Here is a 27,988-nt window from a genome sequence, read left to right on the forward strand (position 1 = left end):
TCCTCTTTCTCTCTCTCCCTCTTCGTATTAACTTCCCTCCCATCCTCCCTTCCCCTTATACCTCTTCTTCCTTCTTCCCTTTTTCTCTTCTTTCTCTCCCTCTTTCCTCTTCTTTCTCTCCTCTCTCCCATTTATCTTTCCCCTTTTTCCTCTTCTTTCTCCTCCTCTCTCTCCCTTCTTATTTATCTTCCCCTCTCTCCTCATTATCTCACTTGCACTCCTCCCTATCATATATATCTCCTCTCCCCCTTTTTCCTCTTCTTTCTCTCCCTGACATACACACAAAAACCTTCGAGTCCCTCCCTGCCTTCCTCCCTTAGTTCCTGCCTCGCTTACATGCTGCAGGATTGGAAGGCCCCCAGCACCCAGCCCTCCCCTTAACCCTTGAGATTATGTAATGCCTTATCTTTCTATTTCTTTCTCAATGTGTTCGTTTCTTGATGTCCCTTTCTGCTTTGTAATATGTCCCTTGCTTCCTTAGACCATATATTCATAATGGATTGGTCCCACGCTAAATATGAATGTTATGAGAAGGGAGTTTATAAGCCAGCTGGATTTTTTTCTTAGCAAATCTATCTTAATGAATTTTCGGCTATTACTCTCCAGTCTTGCACAAGTTGGTCTTTTCACAGTAAATAGGACAGTAGTCAAGTCGAGGAAAGGAAGTTATACCTTTCTAAATCTATCTTTCATGATGTATTCGTCTTTGATAATACTCTCGTTTTGTGATATAATTCGTAATTGCTTTCTTAGTCCAATTACTGATAATGGATGGGTCTTATCACACTAAATAGTAATGTGATAATTTTAAAGTTGGTAAAAGTAAGAGTTGAACAAATCATGACTGACAGCATTTTTTTTAACAAGGCAAGTGAGTTCTTCTAGGCAATCTGCGTATTCATTGATTTTTCAACCACAGTGCACTTGCAAGGGGAAAAAAAATGCCCTTGCTGGTTTATATATTTAATCACCAAAAACCTTAAATGACTCAACGTGTTCAAAAAACGGTAGTATGTATTTGTCATGTTGAGGAAGCCTGGTCCAGTCTCTTGCTATGACTCCGGAACACAGCTACAAGTGTACAGAAGAACTCGTAACACTGTACCACACACCAGCACCTCCCTCGCTATGATGCCATTCCTCAAACCTAAACTGACCAAATTCATCCATTATATAAAGGATTAAAAATCAAGTTTGGTGGCTCATAAAGTTAGATAAAAGTATGACTAATTGTTGAATGAATCATTTTTGCATGGTTATAATGACTTGAGATTAACTGCAATACGTGTGTGCAGCTTTGTGGAACAACGTGTTCACTAATGGAATGAACACTTACAAAATTTATGACAGCAAGTTAAATGTGGCTTTCTGATAACCATAATATTATCTGCAAATTTTGTACATACATACATATATTTTAAAAATTCTGCATATGAAACTGAACACAGTGACTACAATAGCAGAGTTATTCCCTTTGAACACAATACACTGCGATTACACCTTGTGCTTCCTCTACCGTCACCAGCTTGTCTAATATGAGGAATATTTCACTCCTCACATTCTCATTTCAGAAAACATGTCTCCCTTTCATCAGCCCCACTAAATGTTGTTAACAATAATAATCCCTTAACTAATAACAAACATGTTAAAAATGGGCAACATGAAGTTAAAAATTTCTAGATTGACAATGACTAGTGAAACAACTATAATATATAGCAGGTAAATTATGTATCATATTCTACATGGTAAGAGAAGTCCTACAGAGCTCTGTGTACACTGCTATGGAAGATTCATGAATGAGGCAAATTTGGCAAGAAACAACAACCTGTCATGTCATATACTGTGATGCTGTATATCAAATGAGCAGACTTTGCAAAAAAGAATCAAATGTGTAAGGGGCAACACTCTGTCTTGAGTATGAAGCCAATAATCAGCTCTGGTCCACATGAGCTTCACACAGGATCAGGTACAGGTCACCTGCATAGTGGCCGTGGGAGGGGGAAGCCTGCTACCCTTGCCTTCAGTCCTGGGCCCTGGCAGAAGGCTCTCTCTTAAGGTTTCTGAGATGGGCATGCAATTTAAATATTATCTATAATTATGATTAAGTAATAATCAGGACACATTTAAGTTTGGTGCCATTTTTTAAGTTTGCTTTCATGCACAGTGTGGGTTGAAGTATGCACTGCTGGGCATACATGTGTGCACAGCATGCCCTGTGGCTGGTCTGGTCACCCCTGGAAAGGCTCTGATGAAGACTACTTTTAAGTTTGGAACTTTCAAAAACCTTTGTCTAGTTATGCTATTATGAGGATATTTTTTTCTATCTATGTTTCATATAAAAATCTGAAAGACTCTTGCACAGTCTGCATGCATCGCCCCCACACTCACTCACCCTTCCGCTACACTCATCACTACACTGCACATTCCAGACCACTGGGACTCCATCCTTGCTCATGTGACAGGTAACAGATAACATGTACATAACATTATTGTAAGTCAAAACTCAGTAGTATGCACCTGGAACTATTCATGTGTGTGGTGTTCATATTAACATGTTGTTCAGCATCTTGGGTGATGGTGACATTAGTGATGAAAAGTTTAATGAAACATGGCTATCCAACAACAATTATTTTCTGAACTGGAGCTTTAACAATCAGATATTCTGAATCTGTAAACTCTATGTAATAATGGAACAATACTGTGCACAGGTGGATGAACAACTAGTGTGGCCTTACAGATAAAACCTTGTACATGTAGAAATTCCTGATCTGTAAAAACAACCACTAGGCTTGAATAATAATCATCAGGCTCTTGCCTTGTTTTCATCAGTTACCACATTTAGACACAAAAGATGCTTGCATTAAGTAGTGACAGCTGAGAAAAATGTGAATCTTAGACGATTTAAAATCGAACACCACCGTTATGCTGCCATAGCTTCCCGATTTCTCTGACCATGGAACAGTACCAGTCACCTCACACCTCCCAGCATCTTCCCTCACCCCCAGCACCAACCCAGCACCATGGTTCAGAGGCCTGCTGGATGGCAGTAGCAGCAACACCAGCAACAACATTACAGTGGCTTCAGTGTGAATATCAACAGTTTATACTGGATGGAACCTTTCACAATAATATTGGTATTTGAGATTTAAGTATACATTTAGATTAACTCTCTCCCCAGACAGTAAGGCAGATACAATATGAAAGTCTTGGATTATGAGAAAATATCTTGTAGTTGCAATGTTTGCCTGCTTAATACAATAAGACATGGGGAAAAGTTCAGGACTTTCCCCTTACCCTTATAAAAGTCTAGTATTGTCCTAATAGTTTCAGGATGATCATCATCAACCTATCGAGTCACATACAGAAATTTATCACATATCGTCTAAAAAACCCGTATGATTCTGCTCACCTTCAAGCTGTTATAAAAATGCATTGACTAAGTGCCCTAGAGCAGGGAAGTCTTCCCTCAGTGTGTGTGTGTCTACAACAAAGCGCTGAGTGTTGTGGGGAAGTACTCAGGACAACTTGCTTCCCTCTGTGTAGATTCAGTAATGGATAAATAATACTGTTATTTTTGTTCATGCTTTTTTCTCTAAACAAAATATTTTCAAATTACTGAATAGAAAAATTTGCTTTGCCGTTTCTTTCCCTTGTACAACAAACAATCTGCTATGAGCTGCCAGACACTGTGCAGTGTAGCCCAGCTCCTCACCCCGCAAGTGCCTGGGTTCAACACATCCACCACAGGCCCATCCTGACAGTGTTTGAGGATGCTGTTAACATTTGACTTTATAACCAGAATATTCATGCAAACCTGCCCTTGTGCCAGCAGAATGCAGTACAAAAGTGGCTGCATTCTATGCTACCAAAAGTATGGTATTTGTTCTAAATGAGAATGTTAAATACTTGTTCCTAAATATAGGTGGCAGGCAAATTTGTGAGTTCTATGAGTTTATGTAAGTCCTCCATAAGAAGCAAAACTCTCCAAAAGAAGGCACACAAAGTACTAGCATGCTAATGAAGATAACTACAAAGCAAGCTTGTAAAATTGTATGATATGATATTTGAGATGCATTCAACATGATGTATGCATTAGCTGACCTGTTGACATATTCTCTCAGTCAGGCTAGATTATTATAGTTCCATCATTTATTCTTGTACAGTCCGTCTAATACTAAATCAATTTTGTGTATACTAGAAATAAGTCTGTTGGGTATCTTACATTCACAGCCAGAATAACTAATTTCATACCCATGGAGCTACAAAAGGCCTGCAGGGTTTAATTCATGCATGTATGTAACTTGATATGGTAAGTACAAATTATGAAATCTATGCTTAGAATTTCCCCTATTTTCCACAAGGATCTTGAAAAGCCATTAAGAAAATATAGATACTTCAAATGGTGATAAATTAACAAAGCAAACTTCCTACAGTGACACTTTTTAATCTATATGATGCACAAGAATGAAGGAGCGAGTTGACACAGCTTCGAAGGCGTAAGAAAGAAAGCAGGTGAAAACATGAGAAGGTGGAGGTGAGGAGGCAGCCTGCAAGAGAAGCGTCAACCCTTTGGGAAGTTCTGAGTTTCATCGACTTACACACTCATTGCCTCGGACAGATCCACTGCCTGACCTCTATCTAGCACAGCATTCTGCATCATTAGTACAGCTCTAGTATGTATTAATGCACTTCTTTCCTTAGGTAATATAACAAAGAGAATAAAGATGTGTATGACTCACTTCATGCAAGTTCACCTTTCCTAACATTTTCATATGTCCCAGTCTACTGTTGGCCTTAATAACACATATTCTTGGATTTTATTTTCAAGCTAGTTCCTTATTATCTTCCATTATAAGATACGCTTAGCTTCCAGGAAGATAATGTGCATTTCTTTCATTATCATCTATATATGAAATAGTACTTATCCTGGATATCTGTATTTAATGATTCAGGTGAACTATTTCTACCTTTAGGTGGTTTGCTTCACTCACATTTTACTAAACTGTTTTTTCCCACAAATGTTTCTTGAGTGTATAATCTTTCCCGTTCATGATCTTCAGCGACTGTCACTTCCAGATTCTGAAAATCGTTCATCTACGAGCTAACTTTCCATAAATCTTTCATCAGTTGACCATTATTCTATACCACCAATCTAAACTACAATAAATATGTTTTTAATCATGAAATGGCTTAAAACAGCTACCGGATGTGCTAGACTTAACTTTCTCCTCAGTAGTATACGTATTACAATTACGGAATAAATCTGGCAAAGACCTGACTATGCTAACGTTTTTTTGTAATCGTCCTTCAAGTAATTTGTTTGTGAATATCGGAAACATACAATAAGTTATTTGACTTACATCCTCATTACTGAAACTTTTTTTTAGGTACGTAGGCTAATGCTTACGTCTACTTAAGTATGTCTTTCAGAGGGGATACATTTTGAAGATTAAAAGGCTGTTCTATTTTTTTCTAAGGACATGATTGCATCATCACAGAGTCTTTAAGTTAATAGTGTAACAGTGTTTAGGTACTCTTTCCACATGCTTGGGGTCTACTTGGTGCTACGCATCACTATACAGCCCGTGCCCGCTGCGGCGCCGGTGCCTGTGTCATGGGTGCGTCCCAAACCAACGAGAACAAGTCGCAGCAACACAGGCCGCGACAAACTATGTACATGCAATAAGTTACTAAAAAGATATTCGTAGCAATTGATGAAATAAATCCGCATCACTCACAAGTTGCATATCACCCCTATTACTAAATCTGCATCTTGACATTTCCTTCCTTACTTAAATGCCGGTTAAGACGAAGGATAAGGCATATCGGAGAATAATATTACCGTCCCAATACTTTAAAATACCTAAGCATAATGACATTACAGTATCTTACTTTTTGCATGGGCATTTTGCATATTAGTATTAATTTCCTACAAATAAACACTAATCAACAAAACTGTAAGTGAACATAACAATCCTTGTGTCCAAAGTAAATATTACGATGTTAAAATTAACTAAGAAGATTGCATCCAACATCAACCTACATGAATCTAAATCATAATGAACTTAGATGTGTGAAAACTCAGCCTTCAGATCAATAACAGAGAACCAAAAGGCAATAAGCTATTTGCCACAGCCACCTTAAATGAGATTCTGAAACCACGACTTCAAACGAGAGACTTAAATAACCTTTCTGCTGTGATTAGTGCCATTCCCTGCACACCCTTCCCCTAACCCTACACCAGACAGCCCCTGCAGCACACCAGGCAGGGGCAGAGGAACCTCGACAGCACTGAGGAGCCTAAAGAGCCGACAGTAAGGGGATATTCAGAGGGTCAAAGAGGATAGGGACTGCATCTCAAGAGGGTGCAATGTAATCCCTAAGAAGTCACAAGAAAAAGAAGAAAAGAAAAAAAGGCTCCTGCTTCAGCCTTTCCCAAACATAACCTTTGGGATCAAAATATCACAGGCCAGAACTGTCATTAGTGATACTTAGCCTAAAAGTGGTTGGTCAAGCTCTTTTCATCGATTTGAGACTCATCCACGAGATCATCCACATCATCAGCTGGGCTCTTCGTGCACTGTGGAGGGAGAAAAGGACGTCAAGCGTAAACTACGAAACGGATAAACAAAAACTTACAGGAAAAGGAAAAAAAGAAGAAAAAAAAGTTACAGAAATATGCTGCTGCAAGTTGAGAGTATTCATGGCACTAGTGATGATGATGATTAAAGATGGGGAGGATGGGCATGTGTGAGACTCCTGACCACGAATGATGGGACTTAACCCGGTAGCAGTGACGCGCCAAATTTGTGGCTTTACCATGTACCAGCAACCAAATTTGTGGCTTTACCATGTACCAGCAACCAAATTTGTGGCTTTACCATGTACCAGCAACCAAATTTGTGGCTTTATCATGTACCAGCAACCAAATTTGTGGCTTTACCATGTACCAGCAACCAAATTTGTGGCTTTACCATGTACCAGCGATCAAATTTGTGGCTGTACCGTGTATCAGCGACAGGCCAAATGTTTGCCATGATATAAACCCCCCAAAATACATGATGCATAAACTGATAATAAATGCTTTGATATATATTATGAAATGGTTTGTGTGAGTGATGAATTTTTTCTCATTATTCTTGCTCAGAGGGAGGGGCCTGTAAGAAACATGATCCCTGCAGCTACCGGGTTAAGACTTGGGACAGTCACCACTTCCGTACAGTGTTTCTGACAATGACCACACTCCTGAACATATAAGTGGATGCTGTTGGTGATGATGATCTTTGTCACGATACTCAAATTTGTCTCCACTAAAAATATCTGAACACACTGTTAGCTCACCTGATTGAATGCTATCCTTGGAAGGCTGATCTGCTCGGGATAAATCCACGGCTTGTAGTTTGGGTTGTTGTGAGACTTCCACGGGAGGTACTGTATGCTGGCCTTATGTAGGGTCTTCACCATCTGAAAGCACCAAGCCCAGTCACACCACAGGCAGGGCAGGACAAGGAGGGGGAGAACATATGATTACTAGAACTGATTGACCGATTGCGATACACAGTCATGGCGCCGAAATAACAGCAGTCATATGGCGCCGTGACAATTAGACAGTATACATGTTTTTCTGGCAGTCTTGTATAGTGTTCAAGGTTTTACTCATGAAGCTATATTGTGTTAGTTAATGGTTTAGTGTTAAAAGAAATGCCAGGAAGATACATACAAGCAAAATGTGACAGAAGAAGCTTAGGTATTGTTGTTGGTAGTTTAACTACTTATTGAAATAGATCAGAAGTATTTAAAGGGAAAAATAAATCAACATAATAATAAATTAAATGGGCTGATCTAAGTCTAAAATCAGAACAAGTCAGCAAGTAAAAAAAGGGCTCGTGACAAAAGAAAAGCAGATCCAGTAAGTGGAAGCAGCATGCACGTGAGGCAATGAAGGCAAAGTGAAAAGAGAACAAACTGGAATTTTCTTTCTGCTGACAAGTTCACTGTCTTTTGGTTCATTTGACAGAAAATGAAAGGAGTATTTTTTGATGTTCCTTCAAGAAAATATGACTATAAAAAATCTGTGTTACAGTACATGTCAGTTTTGATTTCCATACAAATCCTATACATCAGCCTGTCAGTACAAATATTCCCTCTAGTTGAATACAGATATGTGCAATGAAATGGACTGTGGAGAAAGAAACAAAAAGAAGCAACAGGAAAGGAAAAAGCACACTTTCTAGTATAAAAAACATCCAGAATGAAAGCAAACAGGGCAGCCAGGGGCTATCAGGAAGCCATTACCTTGGGAGCAAGGACATGGGTTAGTTTGTTGACTAGCCAAGGTGGCAACTTCCCTCTGGGGTCGCAGTGAGAGACGTAGCTGAAGGAGCAGCCGCCAGAGGGCAGGGGGCGGATCAGGTAGCCTAGAGAGGACAGACTCAAGCTTAAGGGTCTACGAAGGGAGAAAGTTGGAATAACAATAAAACCCTAAGAGACAGTCTTGACCTGTATTTTTGGCACCATTAACACTGTTGTAGGAAAACATGCCTAAGATCAACGCCCTACAAAGAATGCCCTGAATGAGTCACCACAGCAAGGGGTCATTCATTTTAGTGTTAGTGTTATCCTGAGCACTCTGTGTTAAGCCCACTCGTGTTGCAAGAGTAGATTGGTGAGCCTGAGTTACTGATTTAGTATGTTGCTGGATGCACAGTTGGGCAGTGAATAGAATAAGCAAAGGAGTGATTCAAGAATTCTCAGATGACAGGTTCCAAGTGAGCTGTTTCAGAATAGCAACACAAAGAGGTCTAGCTTTACTGCTACATTAAGAATTTGTACTTCTAAAACAAAGCTACCTTGTTACAACTATGTTACATATACATATACTGTACTAAATAAGAATTCATATGAAAAAAATAATACACATTTGTTTAGCTACATAAAATGCTTCTTATTACTTATGTTAGTAAAAACTAAACCTTTAAGTATAAAGTTCTAGTTTATTAGGAGGCAAAGTTATGAAGGGATGGCACTGAATATAGCAGACATATAAAAAAGCTATTTAGTCACAGCTCTGACTTTATCACTGGAATGTTTATGAAAATCTTTTTACCAGCATCACACAAACAACCTAGATCCACTGGGAATACTTGTGGTGAGGACAACCCTCGGGAAAAATCAACACTGACCAACATTCCAAACTATCAACATAGTATTACACACACCAAACAAGAGACCTGTTTATAGTTAGTCCTTGTAAGCCACCACTGTCATTACTGACCTCATCTCCTGCAGAGGCAAGGTGGAGAGTTAGAAAAAAAGTCAAGTGACCATTCTGGCTAATGTCATGAGCAAAAATAATAAGTATATAGGCTCCAATTCCCCAACTCTAACTTTTTTTATATACAATGACTATGGCCTCTTATAAGTGGTGGAATATGGAGGATGTATCTTGTCATTTATATGCCAAGGGGATGGGCAGAAACCTTCCACAACTCACAAACAAAGCCAAAATGATGTACAGGTAACTCTCGATTTACGCGTTTTTGAAATAACGCGGGGTCCAAAATCCAAATCAATTTTTAATTTACACGTTTTTTCGCTTATACGCGATATTTTATGGAGTGGCCACCAGATGTCTCACGCAACTGGACTCACATGGTGCCGCAGCCACACAGCTGAGCTCAGTTCTTCCTGCGCGCTACATGAACAACAATACAGTACCCACGCTACTCAACAATACAACACTGAGTGCCTGAGTGGATATCTCGGTGATATGGATATTCTCTCTCTCTCTCTCTCTCTCTCTCTCTCTCTCTCTCTCTCTCTCTCTCTCTCCCCACTGAATGGAGTGAATATTTTTTTTCGATAGAAACCTACCTCTTGTTTGATTTACATTGTTTTTTATTTACGCGGCCTCTTCAGGACACAATACTCGCGTAAATCGAGTTACCTGTACCTCAAAGTCTACAAGAGAGAACAGAATGAAATGAAGAACACAAGGTAGCCAGACTGCTGTATCTGCAGGGTGATTTGCTTACATGAAGGTTCCACGAGTGAAAAAATAAATAAGACCTGCCCTAGGACTGGAAAAAATAAATGAGAATGGTCACACAACTATAGTAAAATCGCACAATCCTTCAAATTGGATCAGCTCATACAGCTATTTATGGTAACCTGTCCAGTCATTGGGCCAGTACATTTGAGCTTTTTTCAACCTCTAACTCATAGACTGACCTGTGAGGTGTGACAGGCCCCGCACGAAGCCCTTCTGTGGCGGGTACTTGTGGTGGAACACGGAGTGGTTCAACACGTACAGCTCCCGCCCGGTGTCCAGCCATGACCGCTGCAGCACGAAGTCTCGGTTCTTAAGGGGTGCCGGACAGGAGACTGGAGGGGAGGGAAAAAGAATAAGACTCATCATCATCATCATTTCATTTAAGGTCCGTTTTCACTTTTCCTGAGTGGTTGGACGTTTTATGGCTTGTAAATCGAGCCATTTTCAGTTTTTGGCGCAAGATTTTCTGGGTGCATGCCCTTGCTAACCCAACCACCTATTTTAAGTGGTGGCTCTAGCCTTTGCCTGAACGAAAAAGGCAAACCCTATTAGGCAGCAGGGGGCTATGAGGTTTACCACCCATTATTTCACCCCCAGCTGGGACTGGATGGCCAATGACTCTGAAAAACATGAGTTCATCTGCCTTTATAATGATCTTGTTTTTAATCCACCTGGGGGTCCAGCACACCCTCCTCACTGGTCCTATGTAAAATAATTGTTTCACTGCTCAGAAACTTCAGTAGTATGCATTATTTAGCAGATGAGAAATAAGAAGAGGGAGAATCATCGTGTCATTCATCATGGGGCAGGCAAGCATAAATCAAATTTGCCATGAGCCCTTTAGAGTCACGTGACCATAACGTACCACTTGTTAAAAGCAAAACTGCTATTAAAGTGAAGCTCGTCTGTATATCCCAAGAGTTACTGTTTTGTACTGCAGTTTTGGATCCTGTTGATGATCACAATGCCTCAAGGAGCAGCCTCATAAGACAGAAGACTTGATGGAACATGTTACTGGTAAAACCTCTGCCTTGAATGTGGTGACACTTGTACTCTTATAGATTTTGAGGGTACATTGTGATATATTAAAAATCTTGTACATATGATAGTTTCTTATAAATAGGATTCCTGAGCAGTAGGGAAACAAAAGACACAGTGCTTTTCACAAATAACCTTTACATCAATATGAATGAGGAGGAGGAGGAGGAGGAGGAAAGACAACCCTACATCCATTCATTTCACCGACAACACCATGCAACCAACAGGTACATATCGTCACCTTCGTAAACAAACCACCTAAGTCATTATTTTCTAATTTTCAGGAAATCAGAAAATAACTGTCATTATCTCATTTGGGTTAAGAGTTTGGCAGAAATGAAGAGGCCAATTCTAGAACACTCAAACCCTGAATGACCAAGGCTACTATACAAAAATGGGCGTCACATGATGGAAATTTGATGCACACAGACAAAAACCTGGATATCACTGAAAAATGACTTAGGCAATTATTTTATGAGAGTGATGACATGGAGCCGTGACAGGACTTACTTGCATAGTATGAGACATCGTTGTTGGGGTTGAGGTAGCCAACATCGACCGAGTGAATCATGTGCTTGTCCCAGATCTGGCGGTAGTGGGGGTCGTGCAGGACATCGTACAGCACATAGGCGTCAATGTCCTCATACACCGTGCAGACCTGAGGACATGATGCAGCTTAAACAAGGGAAAGACTGGGACATTTCTTTCTCATGGTCTAGTGTGTTTGTAGTATTAAGCCTTTGACACTAGAGAGATGAGGGACATATTATTAAACATTTCGATGACCAAGTATATATATTTGACATGGCTTTCATTGGGGGTTATGGTCGTTTCCATGGGTAGTTTTATGACCCTGTAGTATTATTAAACCTTTAGCTAGAGAGCTGAGGGACATATTCTTAAACATTTCAGCGACCAAACACATATAATTGAAAAGGTTTCCGTAGGGGTTGTGGCCATTTCCAGGGGTAGTTTTATGACCCTTGTGATAGTTTAACCCTTCTTCTGTACCATGAACCTAAAACAACACACACGAATACCTGATTAATCTTCTTTTCGGCCTTAGGAAACAGTTGATGTGAGAGGTGTGAGCATCTGAGAACACTGATCTGAGAGAATCTAATACCTTGATCATGTGGAAGGTGGAGTTCTTGGTGGGGCGAGTGTACACGCGGGTGGGAGGGTTCTCGTAGGCCATTGACCATCCATCGGGACAGTCGCAAAGCTTCTTCAGCCGCTCAAAGTCCCGATCATCCGCTACTCTCACCTGGCAGGGAACGGAGTAAGCTGTGAACTTTGTGAATGTTAGTTTACTGGACGGATGACAGCCAGGCAAACAGCATAAGATGAAGCCGTTGTAGTTTGTACTGAAGAAAGTAACGGCGAGATCGGTAAGAAAATAAAGATAAGGTTGAGAAGTTAGTGAGGGGATGTTAGTTTAATAGACGTATGAGGGCCAGGCAGAACAGCATAAGATGAAGCCCTTGTGGTATGTATTGAAGAAAGTAAAAGCAAGATCGGTAAGAAAATAAAGATAAGGCTGAGAAGTTAGTGAGGGGATGTTAGTTTAATAGATGTAAGACAGCCAGGCAAACAGCATAAGATGAAGCCCTTGTGGTATGTATTGAAAAAAGAAAAGATACAGCAAAAGACTTGTCTGTATGCAAACACTAGAGATATATAGTAATGTCTTCTTTTTTTTTTTTCAAGGGATGTCACTGTACATTAAAGTCACTAGTTATGTTCATTCACAATTAAAACCTTTGCTACATTCAAGGTTTTTCTCATCTAAGCCTCGGGTCGACTTAATAACTCTTACCAACTAACGCTAATGTCTATGAAAATAATCTGTGCCTAGGGTAGCTAATAAATGAGCAACAGTGCATTAGACTTCTAGAGGAATGTGATCAGAACTGCTTAAGCTAATAAAACGTAAAACAAACTGCAAAGAAGAGTAATTTCCATAATGCATTTGTACTTATATAACAGTAATGCTATACAAGATGATGGATTCTGTAAGCAAGCTTGATGAGGATAACTAAACAGAAGTACAGTTATCCCTCAAATAGTACGGTTTCCAATAGTTCGGTTTCGGCTTTATACGGATTGTCATAGAAGATCTCTTAAGGATTTTTAAATTTCCTGCTCAATGGGAAATTCAAAAATCCTAAAAATATCTTCCTAGAAAATCCACATAAAACCAAAACCGAACTACTGGAAACCGTACTATTTGAGGGACGACTGTGTATTGTTGCAGTGAGACAATTCAGCAAGGCAAACACTCCATGCTGGTGCCGTAGGAACATTCTCCCTTGACTCAACACTTCCTAGGAGGGCGTTTGAGGCAGCTGAAGGAGAGAGGGCGTGAGGGACAAAGCCATTTTTTTCTAGTTTGCACAAGGAGAGGCAGACTGCACATCGCTGGAAGAACAGGAAACAATATGCAAGGGAAAAGTGACCTTGTGTTTGGTGCACTGAGGGTCGCTTTCCCTTGCAACTTATATCCTGTTCTCCCTGAAATGTGCAAACTATAAAAAATGACTGCCCCTTATGCCTCTCCTCCAGATGCAACATTTGTTTGGAACCCACATAATGGCGTAATGTTCCAGTCCATAAGTGACAACCAACTGCAAACACAACATCTTGCCACATCCTCCCAGCATATCCTTGTTCCACACCATACACCTCTTCTTCAAGGATCAATACATATCTAGGTGCTGGATGAATAAGTCACACAGAACCTGACCTTCTGTCTCTGAGAATATCAATCTTTAAGGTCATAGCAACATCTGAACAAAACACATACATACTTCATCCTGCACTTTATTCTATGTATTATATAGAAACTAATTACTAAAAAGTTTTCATGGCCTATCCCTTTTTATGATACTGTATTATGTCATCACATGTACTGAAAATCCTACTTTCATTTGATGTTTTCCTGCTTGCAAAACTATAGGCACTTTATCTCATTATATCTCCTGATTACTGAGCTTCTTTTGCAGATTTCCCTGTATTTGCACTCTAATAACTTCCTTTGTAGATAAATTCCCTTATGACAAAGCCTACTCAATATTTAGCTGTTTTAATTCAACATTTATGGTTTAGTCACTGCCGAGTGGCCTAAGACTACCCACATGTTGTCCCTTGAAGACCACCCATCAACCCAGACTCTAGAAGAAACTGTCCAAGTGAATCAAAAATGAGTTCCGGGGGGCAGCATGAGCCAAGCATAACTGGCGCCACAATAAAAATTGCCTGCACCATAACAGGCATGGGCCAACCACCAGCTAGGCCCCTGAAGAAATTCTACCAGCATTATAGCCTGAGATAAGAAAAAAAAAGTAGCCAGTGTCTATCAGAGTGAATCCAGCAATATCTTTGATCCAGGGCACAAAACACATCTGTCACTGCTGGATTCTGTATAACTAGGTGATGCTATTCCCTGATGGCTGTCCAGAGCTTTCAAACATTTATACTCAGTGCACCTAAATGTAACTGTGCCAATGTACACACTCACAACTGTACTAATATATCTTTTCAAGTTCCTTATAGGTCATCCACAGTGATCATTAGCTGGCCTTACAATGACCTTGACCTATGAGTCATGAAAACAGGAGAAACAAACATGCCAATGCCTTTCACTTGAGTGCAACACTGCTCAGTAACTCAAGTCCAGAGCTTAGTGCAGCACTGTGAATTGAAATGTCATGTCCATAGTACTTAAACATAACCAGAAGAATGCTCAAAGAGAAGAATGTAGAGTATGTTTCCCAGGTTGTTAACACCATTCCAATTAGAGTTTATTTCAGGAAAAAAGATATGGATAATTGAGCAGAGGCTTAAAAATGAAATAATTGCCATATATAAAAACTTTGATAATCATTTTTTTCCTGATAGGCATAAAAATTAAATAATTGTCATATATAAAAACTTTGATAGTCATTTTTTTTCCCGATACCTTATTGGAAAGTTGCATACAAATTGGCCAACAGAGCCTACACGGGTTCAACAGACAGCAACACTGCGTCAAGAACTTGAGGCAGCGGCCAGTGCTGAGGCAACAAGGTCATGCAAGGAGCCTGAACACAGCACAGGATGAGATGGAAGTCTTGCAGCAGGATGAACACACTCCCTCATCTCAAGATCCTGACTTGTGGGAACTGTCACACTCATCCCGGCTCTCCTCTGAACCCCTTGACCTCACCTGTGCGAGAGACTCATTCTATAACATACATAACTATGCTAGTGAAGGCCTGAGAGCTAAAGGCTATACATACAGGAGAAATATATACACATGACACTAGTTGAGGATGTATCTAAATGTATCACGTCCTGGTATGTTCCTTAGATGCATGGAGAAGTGCAACACAGAGGGCCGGCTTATCATCATGCACAGACAGACCACCACGCACGGCCACCATGAGGCTATAGTGAGGGAGGTGGTGGTGGTGGTGGTGGAGAGGACCTAACTAACCTCCAATCTACGCTCTTCTTCCTGGCGTTCATTCTTCATGGCGACCGAGCAACACCCTACCTCAGGGCTTTAGATATTCCATACAAAGTCACCGGCTGCAAATAACATCCAGGCTCAGCAGGGCCATGTGGCACCCTCGCTGGGCTGCCACGGGAAAATTTTGAGTGTTATCTATTCCCCTAACCTGCAAAAGTTCTTACGCATATAGGAAGTAATACAGACATGAGAATATGAATAAAGGGTAACAAATCTTTCTCTGTGATCTTGGTGACCTTAAGAATGTTGAGTATATATAATTGGCAAAAGTTCTTACTCAAACAGGGAGTAATAAACATGAAAATATGAACAAAGGGCAACACATCCTTCATTCTGATTTAAGCGTACGGTACTTTGAAATTGTTTAGTGTGTAAGCAAATAAACAATACATTTGGTATGCATCATATTTACCCTACCCCCAAAAGTCTCCACATGACCACACAATAAAGGTAAATTATCACTGAGCAATGTTCTGGAAGGGAAAGTTAAAGGGTAGCCATTGCCCCCTATACTATAATTTTTTTTTCAGCTAAAGAAACAGCTCAAGGGCAACAAAAAAAAAGGTGTAAAAAAAAACGGTAATTGTTGTTCCCTAAAAGACTAAAGTAATGAGTGGCCAAACGAGAGGTCAAATCATTAGCCTACTTAGGAAGGAAGCAGAATTTGATATAGGGGCATGGATAACAAGATATATGTCTTCCTCGGCAATTATGATACTTTATGACTTTCAAGAGGTCACAAGTTTCTAAGGTTAAAGGAATAGAAGTCTTTACATTTTACCTTACAAAACTTTCATATATGTCTAATGTGTTTTGCTTATTTACTTATGAAAATGAATTGAAATAGAATGCATAATACCTAATAATAAGGAGTAAAAGAATAAATATCTCCTTGGTGTACATGTGTGTGGCAGTGTCCAGTGAGTAAGTAACTTCACTAGGCAGGCTGAGGATCATGACCAGCTGCTCTAAACCCTGAGACTTAACCCGGTACCTGCGGGGATCATATTTCTTAATGGCCCCTCAAAGCAAGAAAAATGAGAAAAAATCATCACTCACACAAACCATTTCATAATATATATCAATGCATTTGTGATCAGTTTATGCATTATCTATTTTTGGGGTTTATATCATGGCAAAAATCTGGCCCGTCGCTGGTACATGGTAAAGCCACAAATTTGGCCTGTCACTGCTACTGGGTTAAGAGAAAAAAAAATCCCAAGGAGTGTCATCACCAAGTTCATGACATGCATTTTGAAGACATAAAAGCCTTACTAAGCAACCTTACTTGACTAGTCACTGTTAGTCGTGACAAAAATAGCATCAATATTGTCTGAACACTATGAAACATTTATATAAGGAGTTTATAAGATTATCCATAAAGTTATTGCTCTTGCATCAACAGTACAATTAAAATAAATGTGTGTGCTAGTCCTGAACTGATGACTACCGTACCATAAACAGCTGACACAGATCACATACAGCTGTTCAAGTAAACTCTACCCTATTGAAAGAAACTGTTAACATAGCACCTAGGAAATGGTAATAGCCCTTAATAAACTCTATGGTGTTACTATGCTGTGATTCATAACAGTTGACCATCACTTTTACTAGTTGGTAAATGGCTGTGGTAAGAACATATTCAGGTCATGGAAAGTCTGTGTGAGGGAGTGAAACTTTGTGAACCAAGGCCTTTGCATAATGAACACACTGAGAAAGAAAATGTATCAGGGATGGGGGCTTGTGGGAAAGTAGGAGGCACTAAAATAATGTGAGTGTGTGTGTGTGTGAGTGTGTGTGTGTGTGTGTGTGTGTGTGTGTGTGTGTGTGTGTGTGTGTGTGTGTGTGTGTGTGTGTGTGTGTGTGTGTGTGTGTGTGTGTGTGTGTGTGTGTGTGTGTGTATCTCTAATCTCTTATCATGTCTGCATATCTATTTTCATTCATTCCAAGCATCAGTACTTCTATATGGTAAACTAAATGTGTGTTTGTGTGTGTGTGTGTGTGTGTGTGTGTGTGTGTGTGTGTGTGTGTAATCTCTTATCATCTCTGCACATTTGTTTTCATTCTATCTAGGCATCAGTATTTCTATATGGGAAACTGAATGTGTGTGTGTGTGTGTGTGTGTGTGTGTGTGTGTGTGTGTGAAATATCAAGCCACACAAGGACACACACACACACACACACACACACACACACACAGTTAACATTCTGTAAAGGAAGGTAGAAGCTAATGTCAAACTATTATATAAAACTAACCCATGTGTGTGTGTGTGTGTGTGTGTGTGTGTGTGTGTGTGTGTGTGTGTGTGTGTGAAATATCATGCCAGACAAGGACACACACACACACACACACACAGACACATACACACACAGTTAACATTCTGTAAAGGAAGGTAGAAGCTAATGTCAAACTATTATATAAAACTAACCCATGTATGTGTGTGTGTATTTACCTAGTTGTATTTACCTAGTTGTAATTTTACAGGGCCTGGGCTTACGCTCGTGTGGTCCCGTCTCCGTATCTATAATTATCCAACTTTTCCTTGAAACTTTGCACACTCTTCACCGATACTATTTCTTTACTTAATCTGTTCCAAACCTCTATATTTCTTTGTGGGAAGTTATATTTCTTTATGTCTCTTGAGCATCTTCCCTTCCTCAACTTTTTACTATGTCCTCTAGTATTCCTGCTGGAAGGTTCCTCTCTTAGTGTGTGTGTGTGTGTGTGTGTGAAATATCATGCCAGGCAAGGACACACACGCACACACACACACACACACAGACACATACACACACAGTTAACATTCTGTAAAGGAAGGTAGAAGCTAATGTCAAACTATTATATAAAACTAACCCATGTATGTGTGTGTGTGTGTGTGTGTGTGTGTGTGTGTGTGTGTGTGTGTGTGTGTGTGTGTGTGTGTAACACTCAGAAAACGGCCTCACACACACACACACACACACACACACAAGGAGTCACAAATTCCCAAGGGTATTCAAGCGAGTCAAGACAGATGGACACACGAACACACAAACACCCATTTCCATAACCCATACCCATCCCACCCCTTCCCCATCACCCCTACACAACAAAACACCCCAAATAAATCCCTCCACCCCAATAACAATCCTTTTTTTCATGATATACGGAAAAAGGACAATTAAGTGACACGTCCGCAATGCAGCAGAGTGCCATTGATGAGTGCCAATGGCTGGAATAAAGGGTGGATTAGCGTTCTCACCTCTCCTATGTTCATGTTGGGCTCAGGAAGGTTCAAAGGTAAGGAAGATGTGGTTGGGGAGACAAGTGGTAACTCAGCAGGCTCTCAGCACCCTCCCGCCCACCTGCCAGCCGCCCGCCCACCTGCTGACTGACTGACTGACCGACCCGCTGACTGACGAGTGACGACTGACGACCCTCCTTACCAGATTATCGTATCCACCATTGTATTTACCGTTTTTAGACACTTAACTATAGCAAAGAGACACTAATAATTAAACCTTTCAACGGTAACTATAAATAAATGTAGTTATTGGAGTGGAGGAGACAGTTTTGGGGTCGGGAATCGGAAAACAAGTACGACAATCTGGTAACATTGCTGACGACCCGCTGTGAATGGAGGGAGTTCGATACCTTATAATAGGCTTATATGGATGTGTGGGTGGGTTATGTTATTTTTTCTCGTTTTTTTCTTTAGTTTTCGTTAACAGAGGAAAGGTTAGGGGTGTTTTTTTTTAATGCATGGGCGTTGGGAATGTTATATATGTATGTATAGGAATGAGACCAGTGGCAATAGTTCGATATGGATGTGTGGGAGGGTTATGTTATATTTTTTCGTTTTTTTCTTTAGTTTTCGTTAACAGAAGAAAGATTAGAGGTGTTTTATTAATGCGTGGGCGTTGGGAATGTTATAAATGTATGTGTAGGAATGAGAGCAGTGGCAACCCAAGAATAAATATTAAGGCATTGATTGATTGATAGTTTATTAATTGTTGTAGGTAGGCCTATACAACAAAGGGGAAGGGAGGTATATAGCAAGTTATTTTAGTTTCTGTATGGTAGATGAAGTAATCGTCAATGGAAATTAAGGTTGGAGATATATTTTAATGATTAGGAACGAGGAAATTGCTTTGGCAGGTCATATTATACGTAGGACTATAGAATATGGCAGCCTAGAAATATTATAAGGTGGATGACAAGTTCTTTCTTATTTATATATGGATTAAAAGACAAAATATATGCTAATGACGAATAATGAATAAAAAATAAGTTGACATAGGTATATAGGTTTATCATGTGTGAATTAAAACTGATAAGATTATGTAAGTATAGCTACAACACAGAAATCGTAAATGTCAGGAGGGGAGATTAAATTAAAACAGAGAGAGAGAGAGAGAGAGAGAGAGAGGGGGGGGGGGATGGCTGATGATGACACTGATGGCCCTGGAGTGTTGGATTCCCTTACGGCCCCTATCATTACGTCATCTATGGTATTCCTTTGAGATTCCCAGCAGACGATTGAGGCGCCTGTTGTTAACTTACCCAAACTATTATAATTTGTCCTTCGATCCTTACGAATAACACGATAGCCTTTACTGTACAATCCAAAACAGAAACACGTCGCTATTTACAGTAAATACACTTCATTTGACATTAAATTATCGTAAAAAAGAAATACGTATACGTGACGGGGCATTTAATCTGCAAACTTTATGACGTGTTTATAAGCCCCACCAAGACTGTTTTAGGTTATTAGGAAGAGAATAAGCATGAAACTACTCACACTTGCACCTCCCCTGCCACCTAATTACAGTAAATACACTTAATTTGACAGAAGATTATACGTGACTGGGCAATCTGCAAACTTTATCTGACGTGTTTATTAGCCCCACCAAGACTGTTTTAGGTTATTAGGAAGAGAATAAGCATGAAACTACCCACACTTGCACCTCCCCTGCCACATGAGCACTGAATAGGGATTATTTTGACCAGGTACGCGGCGCGCGGCTCACCTGTCTGAAGCGTTCCGCCATCTGAAGGCCGCGTCCGGAGCTTCGGTTTTGACTTCCTTGCGTTGTTATCACATGTATATACAAATAACTATCTTACCACGACACACAATAGTTTTATATCATCCTATTCTGTATGCTACCTACACTATGTACTGCCTGGGGGAAAGAGTGACATGCTCCTCCCTTCTCCTTAGTTGTGAAAATCAACAATAAATTTTAACTTATCAATTAATCAATCACTATATGAATAGGCTACCTTACGTCGTCTTTGCTATCATGCCCGTAAAAAATAGAAAGGTATATGAAGGCCTCACAATCTTGACTTCTTTGCATTAATTGACACGTCTTCAGAAATAAATACCTCACCAATATATCAATCAATCAGTCACTCTACATTGTTAACCCATTGCATCGTTTTTCCCATTATATGTTTGCAAAAATAATATCTGAAGGCTGTATCCTTATCAATTAAACCTGACAATGGCTGAAATTAACATGACATACTTGATTGATTGATTGATAGTTTATTATTGCAGGTAAACAACAAGGGAGAAGGGAGGAACATGCCATCCCAACCCCCAGGCAGGACAGAGTGTGATTATACAACTATTAATACATGTAAATCCCGTATCTCGATCGCCTTATCACCCATATGAATGAAATAACATGATAGATGCTTTTAAATTCCTTACAGCCCCACACTACAGATAAAAGTTAGCAATAAACATCTAAAAACGTCACAAAATACAGTAATTAATACATAAAACACGTAAAACAGAGCACAAACAGGAGGAATTATGACTGAAATAACATGATGGACGCTTTTAAATCCCTCGTAACCTCACCCTACAGATACAAGTTAGCAATAAACATCTAAAAACGTCACAAAATACAGTAATTAATACGTAAAACACATAAAACAGAGCACAAACAGGAGGAATTATGACTGAAATAACATGATGGACGCTTTTAAATCCCTCACAGCCTCACACTACCGATACAAGTCAGCAATAAACATCTAAAAGCGTCACAAAATACAGTGATTAACACATAAAACACATAAAATTAAGCACAAACACCAGAGGAAGAATCACCCAAGCCACAGCCACACACCCGAACACGCCCCGTAATAACTTTTTTGTAAACACATCTTCGCAGGAGCCTGGACAGTGAATCAGATAATTTGGGAGCCATTTACAGATTATACGCCGCGGTAAGGATAAAAGAAAGTCAGAAGGAGAAGGCGTGGGCGTAAAGAGCGTGGGAGTAGGCTTGGAAAGGGCGTGGGAAGGGCGTGTCTGGCAGGACTGGGAGGAGTGTCAAGTCTGCCCTGTAAACAAAGTGTGCAGTGTGCCCAGCCTACCCCTGCCACCGGTAAGGGTGTGTGGGCGTGGGCGTGAATGGCGTGGGAGTAAATGTGAGAAGAGTGTAAGAAGGGCGTGTCTGGCAGGGTAGGGAGGAGTGTCAAGTCTGCCATGTAAACAAAGTGTGCAGTGTGACCACGTAACCCCTGCCGCCCCTGTCACCGGTGAGGGCGTTTGGGCGTGGAAGGATTAAAAAGGGCGTTGAAGGGCGTGTCTGGCAGGGCTGGGAGGAGTGTCAAATCTACCCTGTCAACAAAGTGTCCAATCAGCCCATACCTTCCTACTTCTACCCTGCCGCCCCTTGCCTCCTGCCCCTCCCATCCCTCACCTAGACTGGGCAGGGAAGCCAAGGCCCAAAAGTAACAGCCAGACACTCCAGTCAGGCGAGCAGGCAGCACTTCTCATACAATTAACACATAGTGACTGGTTGAGTGTGTCTGCCAATTAAAATGACATAACTTCAGCTTATAATATTAGAAATGAACAATAGAATTAGAAGTCATAAGAGAAATAGTTAGAAATAGGTATTAAAAGGAGGACAGTTCATCAATCAGAAATAACTGTAGCCTAGACTTAAAAGTTGGAAGGCTGGGAGCATTAACCACATCAGAGGGCAAGGAGTTCCAATGCCGAATCACCTGACGTGAGAAAAATTGCCTGAGCTTCCATTTCAGTGTGGTGCATTAGGATCTTGAATTGGTGGCCTCTAGTGCCCACCGGTGAGGGCATGAAGGGCGTGGGAGTAGGTGTGAAAAGGGTGTAAGAAGGGCGTGTCTGGCAGGGTAGGGAAGAGTCAAGTCTGCACTGTAAACAAACCGTGCAGTGTGACCAGTCATCCCCTGCCACCTGTGGGAGCGTGTGGGTGTGGGCGTGGAAGGATTAAAAAGGGCATGTAAAGGGCGTGTCTGGCAGGGCTGGGGGGAGTGTCAAATCCTACCCTGTCAACAAAGTGTCGGTAAATATGGAGATTCACTACGCGCCTCCAATATTGCCCCCACGAGAATAATAACCTTTCCAAGGTCTCACTGTTGTACTTCTCTAGTTTTACCGGCACATCGTACATGTGGGTCGGGTTGAGGGGGGTAAAGTTTGGTTGGAGTAGTTTAAATATACTCCCCCACCCAAAACCCCAGATTTCCCACAGGTCCCCCAAGATCGTTAGGGGAAGGAGATTAGGCCTTTTTCTTTACTTTTAATTACTTGCGCCTTTAGATTATGGTTGAGGGACATGTATTTTGTCCCTTAACTATAATATGGAGGTGCGGAGTGACTCTCCAAAATTACCAAAGTGTCCAATCAGCCCATACCTTCCTACTTCTACCCTGCTGCCCCTCCCGCCTCTGCAACTGATAAGGGCGTGTGGGCGTGGTTAAGGGTACAGATAAAGCTCTCCCACGCCTTCTGAGCATTCCCCATTATGTGCTGACATGAGTGGCATCAGCAACAGCATTGTATCCGTCTCACATTACATCACCTCCCATCACCACCATGACTATTGCATTCATATATCTCTACTTTGCCTGCCATCACCAGTTCTTTGCATTGCTACCAATATCATCATTACTATCTCTCCCATTATCATAGTCACCATTACCATCTCCCCCATTCCTATTGCCACCTTCACCGTCCCCCCCTTTGATACCATTACCATTGCTCATATAGTTTCCAGTCATCATTCCATAACATCACCATAGCCTTACTATCATTACCACCACAATTTCCATACCATCACCAAAACCATTCCCTCAGTACCACCATTATTATTTGTCTGTATCATTACCATTGCCACCTTAGCTACCATCACCACCAACACAAATATTTGACTTGCTAACCTCCTTAAAAGTTTCTCATGGTCTCCAGATGTTGCATTTTCATCATAGTTATATATTATTGTCTTGAATCATCTATCTTCCTACTATTCATTCACGTACATTAACAAAGTGGGGCATCACAATTTTTTAGTATAGTCTACAATGTGTTTTTTCATCATCCCTTTACTCTCTTAAAGCTGAAACAAGATATAGAGATTATGTATCATCACCACCCCCCACAGGTCCACAAGAGCCAGGGAACACAATGGGGGGTAGCGACATGCAGTTCTGCCTGCGATGGAACAACTTTGGCACCACGATGACGGCCGCCCTGCACACGCTACACGAGGGTGGCGACTTTGTAGACGTCACATTGGCAGCTGATGGGATGCAGCTCAAGGCACACAAGCTCATCCTGTCTGCCTGTAGCCCTTACTTCAGAGACATACTAAAGGTGGGTTGAGTGTCAGCTAATTGAAAAAATGTTGAAGTTTCATCTTGCGTTTTACCCTTCTGCATATTTGAATCTGTTACTTTTTAAGCATTTACTTTCTAAATTGAATTGAATTTGTTAGAATTGCATTTTCTCATATTTAGTATTTTCAGATATTGCTAGCATTACCATATTGGTAAATGTATTTAGGCTTAGTATTTTTATTTTTTAGGCTCATTACGGATAATGAGATATTTTTGCTATTCAGTTAACTTATGGCACAGAGGGAAATCTGAACACATAACTTTCCTACCTGTGTTGTGTGGTTCATGTTAGTGATTAAGTTGGTTTTCATTATGATCGGAAAATACCAGTTGACAAATATATATAATCAGTATGCCTCACAACCACTGCTTTATGCTGCCGCCAGAACAACCCCTGTCCCCACCCGGTGATCATCCTCCGAGAGGTGCCCATAGAAGACCTGGAAGCAGTTCTTGCCTTCATGTATGAAGGTCAAGTTAACGTGTCCCAGACTCGCCTCCACACCTTCATGAAGCTGGCCGAGGCCCTGCAGGTGCGCGGCCTCACCGACACACAGAATGCCCGAGCAAGGATAGAAAAGGTGCGTCCTGCTTTTCCCTGTAATGCCACTATCTAACACACGGGTTTGCAGGGATGTTATCATAAAGGTGTTAAGATCTTGAAATTCTATTATTCATGTCAGAAAATAATATTACACGTACAGAATAGAAACTTGATAGTCTGTTTTTCTATGGTGGCAGGAAATGTTCCAGGACTTGCTGCCGGGCTCTGAGGTGGCACATTCTAATCCAGTGGTAGCTGCGGCAGCAGCAGCAGTCGCTGCAGCAGTCAGCAGCGCAAATGAAATAACTGTACCAATAGTTTCACACACCACAGTAAGTTAAAAGTATTTGTGTAATGTGTCTCATGGTATGATTTTTTTTTCTTGTTTTGTATACATATTGCAACTAAAGTGTAGGTACAGATCTTTTTTATAAAAATATTAAGTCCATTTTTCATATGGGTACTTTGTTATTTTCATTAAACACACAAATGTGCCTCAAAATGAGATTGTTTTCACATCCCCCACAGGCACAGTCTCCGTCGACCAGATCACGGGCCCATGAGTCTCCACCCCCTCCAGCCAAGCGCAGGAGGTCCTCACCCAACCGGGAGAGGAGGTCTACAGTTCCCGAGGAGGACCACACTCTTGAGGATCAGGGAGACAATAAGAGAGATATTCGTGTGAGTTGCTGAGGACCATTATATGATTTCCTTTGGAGAAATATATACTTGGGACAGGGAAAATTATTATTTGATCTGCTCCCAACTCTTGAACCCTCACATGGGCCCTGCCCTCTCACCCATTGCCCAATTGCAAGAAAAGTTTTTCTAGGTGCTAAATTTATGGCGTCTTTGGAGTGGACAAGATGGCTGGTTAAAAGTTACAAGACTTTCAGTGTCTTCAAACTTATGGCTCATTATTTCTTTAACTGCAGAACTTATTGGAGGTGAAGTTAGAACCTGACGAATACCCTGAGGATGAGCTGGAGCAGGAGCTAGAACCACCGCCACCCCCCCCTGAGGTGAGCTTCATGGAGCAGCAGCCGGATGTGAGCCTCAAGAACCTTGGAGTGGCCACCACCTCGGTCAATGTGCCCTCAGCCTTCCTCTCCCACCAAGGCTCTGAGAAGGCCAGCCATCACATCATTCCCAGAAGGAATTCCCATGAAAAAACATCCGCTGCTGCTAACCTTCAACCAGAGTTTCCACAAGACCCCTCTTGTAAGTATTGTCTGATCAGAGCCCATCCATAGGCTACCATCATTCGTAGTCCTAGCAGAGACCTTCCATCCATCTGCAGTGTTCAAACTTCTTATTGGCACCTAATTTTGTTTGAAGTATTATCTTCATAACCTCTTTGCAAGCTTCAGACAGTAGCTGTGTGCCTCCTGGTGTTTCGTTATCTATTTTTTTAAGAACTAACCACTCAGATTGTAGCACCTTGCTCTAATGCTGTCTACCAGAGAACTACTCCTGATGGGTTGGCCACATCAGGAGCCAATAATGTTCCTTGCTCATTTACTTCATTCAGTCACTCAAACTTTAAGGCAGCTTTGCCAAGACTTTAGTCACCTTGGAACTGTATGTACTACTCTAATTCATGTAAAACTCAAGTCATTGTCTGATCCTAATTAATTTGGCTTGTTAGGTATTCCATTTAGTCTTGTTCAGAACTTATTTTGCTTTTGCAGTTCTTATACTTACTCAAAGAAAGCACTTATATATGTTATCATTACCATGGCATTTGTTCAGGTCAAAACCTGCCGTATCCCTGTCCATTCTGCGAGAAGGCATATACTTCCTGGGGCTTCAGGAGGCGCCACATCAAGGGCTACCACACCTCCTCCCCTGAGCTGCCTTGCAAGTGGTGCTTCACTATCCTGCCCTCGCACCAGGACTGGGCAGTAAGTTGTGCTGCCTAGAGTGCAGTCCTGTACCTCTTTTACCTCCCATGCAATGGTGTTTGTTAGTTTTGAGTTAGATAATCAGGACAACTGTCAAAGACCTCAGGATGCAAGAGTACATTTGATTAGATGTTTTAATGACAAAGAATCAAAGGACCAATTCCTTTGATATACTGGTTTATATTTACTTTGTGGTATATGAAATTCAAACTTCTAATTTATTTGTCCTGTGTGTATTTTATTTATTTACTTTTTTCAATTTATATGAAATGAGCTTGCATTTGTACTTGCCCCTAGTCTTTCAGTCTATGTATAGTTTTGATGGTTTATACCCTTGGGGAAACTCCTCCACTTGGGAGACTGCCTGGAGGAGTGTGTGTGTGTGTTCATGCCTGCCTGCATAGGCTTGTGTCCATGAACATGAGTACTGAGTTGCTGGGTGTGTCCACAGGAGCACGTCACCAGGCGACACAACCTGGCAGTGGGGGACGCCCGCAATGGCCTGCTGATCCTGGAGGAGGCCCACATGGTGCTGCAGATCGCCCAGCCCACCCGCATCGACTCTCTCATGGAACTCATCAAAAACAAGAAGGACAAGGACAAGGACGAGGATGACCCGGCCAAGAAGGACAGTAGTGAGGGCAAGGAGGCAGAACAGAGCCAGAGTAAAGATGCTGGGGAGGGGAGCAAGTGAGACTTGCTGGAATGATTCCACTTCTATATTTTTCCATTCAGGGATAACACATCCACATTAGAACTTTGTATTATAAAATATTTAACAATATGTGTGTGTAAGGAGTGTGTGTATGTGTGTGAAGGAGATAAGTCACCATCTTTTTAGGAAGCGGCTTCAGGAGTGCCTTCAGGTGCAGATATATTGCCATACAGACATGTGATATTATACTTCATGTTGGTTTGTCTCCCTAATTGGATGGACTGAGAAAGTGTGCAGTGGTGCAGTGGAGTGATAAAAAGTGTGTGAAAGGAAAAAGTGAGTTACCTCATTTACTTTTTATAATACAAAGCTTCTGAGTAAGAAGCTGCTGTTTAATTTTTTTTTTTCTTTTCTGAAAACTTCCTTTACTCCCTCCCAGTGATGTTTATTTAGTTTGGTTTAACAGATGCATTATAATGTTTTGATTATAACTTCCTACCCTTTACCAACAAAGCTAAATAACTGTATAGTGAAGTTATATTTTTAGAAACTAATAAGAAAGATTCCTTAATATTTTGGTGTGTGTGGCGCGGCCTCACGGAACCAGTGTGCAGAGGC

At 40.9% G+C, this 27,988-nt stretch overlaps 2 protein-coding genes across 5 annotated transcripts; one reads left to right on the forward strand and one right to left on the reverse strand.

Moving 5' to 3' along the window:
* Positions 1-947: 947 nt before the first annotated feature.
* LOC127005474 (START domain-containing protein 10-like) lies at positions 948-19,012 on the reverse strand. 3 transcript variants are annotated; one of them, XM_050874362.1, is made up of 8 exons: positions 18,845-19,008; positions 15,567-15,710; positions 12,216-12,356; positions 11,600-11,747; positions 10,231-10,383; positions 8,296-8,417; positions 7,342-7,464; positions 948-6,580 (listed from the first exon to the last, which is right to left on the reverse strand). In XM_050874362.1, the coding sequence occupies exons 2-8, from the start codon at positions 15,603-15,605 to the stop codon at positions 6,497-6,499; spliced, it is 810 nt and encodes a 269-aa protein (XP_050730319.1). In that variant the 5' UTR covers positions 15,606-15,710; positions 18,845-19,008; the 3' UTR covers positions 948-6,496. The 3 variants fall into 3 exon arrangements, with proteins under 3 accessions (XP_050730319.1, XP_050730321.1, XP_050730322.1); XM_050874364.1 differs by having other exon boundaries at positions 15,567-15,661; positions 18,845-19,002; XM_050874365.1 differs by lacking the exon at positions 15,567-15,710 and having other exon boundaries at positions 18,845-19,012.
* A 2,686-nt stretch (positions 19,013-21,698) lies between these two features.
* On the forward strand, positions 21,699-27,980 carry LOC127005475 (protein bric-a-brac 1-like). 2 transcript variants are annotated; one of them, XM_050874366.1, is made up of 8 exons: positions 21,699-21,828; positions 24,033-24,244; positions 24,654-24,848; positions 25,009-25,143; positions 25,340-25,492; positions 25,747-26,032; positions 26,564-26,715; positions 27,167-27,980. In XM_050874366.1, the coding sequence occupies exons 2-8, from the start codon at positions 24,056-24,058 to the stop codon at positions 27,407-27,409; spliced, it is 1,353 nt and encodes a 450-aa protein (XP_050730323.1). In that variant the 5' UTR covers positions 21,699-21,828; positions 24,033-24,055; the 3' UTR covers positions 27,410-27,980. The 2 variants fall into 2 exon arrangements, with proteins under 2 accessions (XP_050730323.1, XP_050730324.1); XM_050874367.1 differs by lacking the exon at positions 21,699-21,828 and adding an exon at positions 21,844-21,989.
* Positions 27,981-27,988: the final 8 nt, after the last annotated feature.

Source organism: Eriocheir sinensis, chromosome 30, assembly GCF_024679095.1.
Source record: "Eriocheir sinensis breed Jianghai 21 chromosome 30, ASM2467909v1, whole genome shotgun sequence".
NCBI lineage: Eukaryota > Metazoa > Arthropoda > Malacostraca > Decapoda > Varunidae > Eriocheir > Eriocheir sinensis.

Excerpts from the sequence above, each read along its gene's own strand:
- LOC127005474 (XM_050874362.1), bottom strand. The coding sequence starts at position 15,605 with ATGAAGAATGAACGCCAGGAAGAAGAGCGTAGATTGGAG. Across the intron at positions 8,418-10,230 it reads GGGCCTGTCACACCTCACAG|GCTACCTGATCCGCCCCCTG; the intron begins GTCAGTCTATGA and ends TGTCCTCTCTAG. Across the intron at positions 7,465-8,295 it reads CCCATGTCCTTGCTCCCAAG|ATGGTGAAGACCCTACATAA; the intron begins GTAATGGCTTCC and ends TGGTGCTTTCAG.
- LOC127005475 (XM_050874366.1), top strand. The coding sequence starts at position 24,056 with ATGGGGGGTAGCGACATGCAGTTCTGCCTGCGATGGAACAACTTTGGC. Across the intron at positions 24,245-24,653 it reads ACTTCAGAGACATACTAAAG|AACAACCCCTGTCCCCACCC; the intron begins GTGGGTTGAGTG and ends TGCTGCCGCCAG. Across the intron at positions 26,033-26,563 it reads GTTTCCACAAGACCCCTCTT|GTCAAAACCTGCCGTATCCC; the intron begins GTAAGTATTGTC and ends GCATTTGTTCAG.